Below are 5,157 nucleotides of genomic sequence, written 5' to 3' on the forward strand. Positions count from 1 at the left end.
GGCGTGGCCTCGCGCTGAGCTCTCGCGAGCCGTCCAGGTTGAAAGGAGTGGAAAATGGCGTCTCGGGAGCGGGGCAGTTCTGTGAGCCCGATATCATGGGCGGCTGCCCTGCTCCTGGCCGTGGGCATGGAAAGGGCCCTGGCTCTACCTGAGGTACAGAAGAATGTTTGCGATCTGGCTGAAGAAGGTTGCCGATCGTCAGCCTCGCGTCGAGCGTGCCCGCCGGTGGCCGTCCCAGCCCGGAGCTCAGATTTCTCCCTGAAGATTCCCCTAGCCCTGTCCCCGCGGGCACCGCGCTCCCGAGTACTCACGTAGTGCCCGCCACTGGCACCTTCGCCCTGCCCACATCCAGAGACCTTTGAAATTTGATCTCTTTGCTTTTGAATAACTTTATATTGCTCTTTCCACTCCAGAGTCCCCTGGCCCTTCTGCCAGCTGCCCTTGCCCGAATTCTGTGCGTGGCATTGTGCAATGGCGCGGCTGACTGTATCTTGTGATGCTTGAGTACTTTGTGTACCTGCGTGCGGGCCCCTTAACACTTGCCAAACCATGTCTGTCAGGTGGAGAAGTCTCTGGAGAGGACATAATTATAGTCAAGTGATGATTCTCATAGATGAGGACCCTCTCTCAGGAAGGACTAGCATAGTGCGCTGATTTGGTGCCGGTTGTAGGGGAAGAAATAGGTTTTATTTACAAAAGCCAGCTTTGTGTTCTGTATTATAGGAATTCTGGAGGGAGTACTGACAGCTAACTCTTGATTCTTGTTTATTCTTCTTGTTTCTCTCTCTGGAAACTTAATAAGATTTCTTTCTCTTCTGCAGATATGCACCCAGTGTCCGGGAGGTGCGCAAAATACGTCCAGAGTAGCTGCTTACTGTGAGGAAACATCGGAGTTAATGCAAGCCCGATGCTGCCTGAATCAGAAGGGCACCATCTTGGGGTGAGGGAGGAGAAGACATCCTTGGATACTCAAAAAAGTTCCCAGACCGGGAGTCTACAGGCTTTCCCTAACTGGCATTGTGGATAAATATTGGAGGCATCTAATGCTTGATTCTAAAACGTTTAAATTTGATGTAATATTATTTGATAGGTAAACGATCTTTTGATTTTTTTCCCCCTGGATGACAAGTGATAGCTTTTGCCATTTTGTAGACTTTTGTGGCATCATTTAAAAATAGCTTGTTTTTGTTTTCATTTATTGGTTTGTTTGTTTTTGAGACAGGGTTTCTCTGTGTAGCTCTGGCTGTCCTAGAACTCATTGTAGACCAGACTGGCCTCAAACTCAGAGATCTGCCTGCCTCTGCCTCCCAAGTGCTGGGATCATAGGCGTGCGCCACCACTGCCCAGTTTAAAAATACTTTTATTGTAAGTCTTTGGATTATTTTTTACTAAAATACATTTACAATTTTCTTAATTTTATTTTTTTATTGCATGTGTGTGTGTGTGTGTGTGTGTGTGTGTGTACGTACATGCACTTGAGTGCAGGTGCTGGAAGAGTCCAGAGGCTTTGGATCCCTTGGAGCTGGAGTGATAGGCAGTTGTGAGATGCCCAATGTGGGTGCTAGGAACTGAACTCGGGTCCTCTGCAGGATCGGTACTCACTCTTAACTGCTAAGCCATCTCTCCAGTCCTTAATTTTTTTTTCTTTTTGTTATTGTTATTCTGGGTACTAGGGAATGAGCCTAGGACCTAGTGCATGCTAGTCAAGCTACCTTTTTTTTGGTTTAGCTTTTCCTTTTCTTTTGTTTTCTTTGAGATAGGGTCTTTTTTTTTTTTTTAAGATTTATTTATTTATTTATTATGTATACAATGTTCTGCCTGCATGTATGTCTACAGGCCAGAAGAGGGCATCATTACAGATGGTTGTGAGCCACCATGTGGTTGCTGGGAATTGAACTCAGGACCTCTGGAAGAGCAGTCAGTGCTCTTAACCTCTGAGCCATCTCTCCAGCCCGAGATAGGGTCTTACTCTATAGCCCTGGCTATCCTGGTACTTACTATGTAGCACAGCATGACCTCAAAAACTTGAATAACTCTGCTTCAGCCTCCCAAGCACTGGAATTACAGGAGTGAACCATCACACTTGGCTCCTTTCAGTATGTACCATTTTGACACATGATCTCACTGAATTGCCCACACCAACCTTGGACTTGTGATCCTCCTGCCTCAGCTTCCTGAATAGCAGGGATTATGGGTAGCTTGCACTACCAGGCCAGATACTAAGTTATTTATTTTATAATGTTATGATTTTTGTAGTTCATAGGCACTCAGTAAATGAAAATAATGTGTTGGAAGTCCCTTTTTTTTGTTTGTTTGTTTGGTTGGTTTTTGGAGACAGGGTTTCTCTGTGTAGTCCTGGCTGTCCTGGAACTCACTCTGCAGACCAGGCTGGCCTTGAATTCAGATTTGCCTGCCTCTGCTTTGGAGTGCTGGTACTAAAGACGTGCACTGCCACCACCCACCCTGCTTAGAGTCCTTAATGTATAGAAGTTTACAATTGTTTCTGATGGGAAATTTACTTGGGAAAAACTTATGCTTTTTTTTGTTTGTTTTTTCTTTCATTTAAAACCTCTGTTGTTGGGGCTGGTTGGTATATGTTTGTAATTTTAGCACGTGGGAGGCAGAGGCAGGCAGATCTCTGTGAGTTCGAGGCCAGCCTGGACTACCAAGTGAGTCCCAGGAAAGGCGCAAAGCTACACAGAGAAACCCTGTCTCGAAAAACCAAAAAAAAAAAAAAAAAAAAGAAAAAAGAAAAACAAAACAAAACAAAAGTCTACTTGTAGCTAGGGCTAATTAGATTGGACAGTACATGATTACAATGTCTACTACCTCAGCACTTCTCTTATAGTTCTGAGCATAGTGATGTTCCATCAATATTAGCTCAAATTGGTGGGTGTGTGCACACATACTAACCTTGCCGGGGATGGAAAAGAGACATAGTTACACTAATGGCTTTGTTTCCTCAGGCTAGATCTCCAGAACTGCTCCCTGAAGGATCCTGGTACAAACTTTTTTCAGGCTTCTACTGCTGTTATCATGTAAGTGGCTAGGTACTTTCCTGCCCAAAAGGTAAAGATGGTGGTGGGAAAGTCTTTGGAGATAATTCTTAAAAAGGTAGATTAATATTAGTGTCTAAACCTGTCCAACTGAGGACAAGGATTGGATTAATTGCCCAGGAAAGCACGCATAGAGAAATAGCATGCTTTCTCAACAGGGTACTAACAGTGTGTACTTTGCAGAGACCTTCAAGCAAATCCTCTCAAGGATGGTTTGACCAACGCCTTCCGTGGTTTTACCCAGCTCCAGACTCTGTGAGTAATAGAGCAGGGAAGAAAGAGTCATAGATGTTAATTGTCAAGTGCTCAGCAATACCAGAGCTGCTGTGTGTGTGTGTGTGTGTGTGTGTGTGTGTGTGTGTGTGTGCATGCATATACGCCTGAGTGAGTTTGTATGCACAAGTGCACATGTCTGCATGTGTGGTGGGTACCCATGAACCACGGCCTTATGTGTCGATGAATGTTTGTTCCACTGCTGAGCTACATCCACCCTAACCTCTTTGGCCGTGCATTTATGATCACGTGTTGTCTTCAGGATACTACCACAAGACGTCACCTGTCCTGGAGGTATTAGTGCCTGGGAAAGTAGTACCTCTTTCATAGACAAGCAGATTTGCCAAGGGCAAAAGGACCTCTGCAATAGCACGGGAAGCCCAGGTACGCTGTAGGACGGTCACCTCACCCGGGAGTCCTTTCCTTCTGTCTAAAGTGAGGTCATTCCCCACTTTAGACAGATAAAGGTGCTAAAGTTTTTTTTTTTTTTTTTTGTCCAGTGTTGTCTGTTCCCCTGAAAAGGTTTTAATTGTTTTTTTTTTTTTAAGATTTAGTTATTTATCATGTATACAGTGTTCTGCTTGCATGTATGCTTGCAGGCCAGAAGAGGGCACCAGATCCCATTACAGATGGTTGTGAGCCACCCTGTGGGTGCTAGAGATTGAACTCAGGACCTCTGGAAGAGCAGCCAGTGCTCTTAGCTACCCAGTCATCTCTCCAGCCCAAGGTTTTAATTATTATTAGTAGTATTGCATCCTGATTATTTATGATCTTTTTTCTATTTTTTGTTTTCATTTTCTGAGGCAGAGTCTCTTCATGTATTCCTAGCTGATCTGGAACGTGTTGTGTACAACAGGCTGGCCTTCAACTCACAGAGATCTGCCTGCCCCTGCCTCCCAAATGCTGGGATTTAGGCGTGCACCACCATGCCCAGCTTTTCCCTCTACTTTTGACCTAGAAATAATTAAGAGACTCTAAGCAGATATTTGAGGAAAATACCTAATGAGTTCAGTGATATCCTCCCATCCAAGTACCAGTCAGGCCACTGTTTAGCTTCTTAGACCAGCGATTGGCTCTTCAGGTCATATGGCCTTAGACTCGAGTGACTCGTTTTTTTTTCCTCTGGCTCCCAGAAATGTGTCCTGAGAATGGATCTTGTGCACCTGAAGGTCCTGGTCTTTTGCAGTGCGTTTGTGCTGATGGTTTCCACGGATACAAATGCATGAGGCAGGTAAGGCGCTGGACCTTTTAGATAGAAAGGGATGCATTTGGCAAGAACCTCTCAGAAAGAGATACAAGGAACTGATGCCAGTGGCTGGAAGGCGGGTACAAGGGAAGTGCCGCGATGAGGTGTCAGAACGTGACCCTGTGTACACTGCTGTGACTTGTTTGTTTGCTAATCACAGGGCTCCTTTCCACTGCTTATGTTCTTCGGGATTCTGGGATCCACCACGCTAGCCATCTCCATTCTACTTTGGGGAACCCAGCGCCGAAAGGCCAAGGCTTCATGAACCACACAGGACTTCCTGCTCACCTGAGATCACCCTGATCGTGACAAGCTTTACTGGCCGGCGAGCGGATCCTGTTCAAGCCTGAGGCGGCCATTGATAATGAAGGAAGGTGTCAAATTGCACCACCTCGGGGTGATAAACACTCGGTTCAGGAGTGGACGAGTACTTGTTTGTATTACTGACTACAATAAACACTTCCTTTCCCCCATTGTTTTAGGGATGGTGCCCTACCTTTGCGTGTTTCTTGCTTGAGGGGCTGGGTTTGGCACGGGCGGGTCTCCCACGTCTCCGGGGTTTTGCTCGGTGTGATGCTGCGG

The 5,157-nt window shown here is 45.8% G+C and overlaps 1 protein-coding gene across 1 annotated transcript; it reads left to right on the forward strand.

Annotated features, from left to right (window-relative positions):
- The first annotated feature begins 6 nt into the window (after nucleotides 1-6).
- Nucleotides 7-5,049, forward strand: Atraid (all-trans retinoic acid induced differentiation factor). Its single transcript, XM_028874663.2, has 7 exons — nucleotides 7-153; nucleotides 822-940; nucleotides 2,967-3,038; nucleotides 3,240-3,311; nucleotides 3,592-3,713; nucleotides 4,463-4,560; nucleotides 4,736-5,049. Exons 1-7 carry the CDS (start codon nucleotides 55-57, stop codon nucleotides 4,838-4,840), a joined length of 687 nt encoding a protein of 228 aa, XP_028730496.1. The 5' UTR covers nucleotides 7-54; the 3' UTR covers nucleotides 4,841-5,049.
- Nucleotides 5,050-5,157: the final 108 nt, after the last annotated feature.

Source organism: Peromyscus leucopus, chromosome 22 (assembly GCF_004664715.2).
Source record: "Peromyscus leucopus breed LL Stock chromosome 22, UCI_PerLeu_2.1, whole genome shotgun sequence".
Classification (NCBI taxonomy): domain Eukaryota; kingdom Metazoa; phylum Chordata; class Mammalia; order Rodentia; family Cricetidae; genus Peromyscus; species Peromyscus leucopus.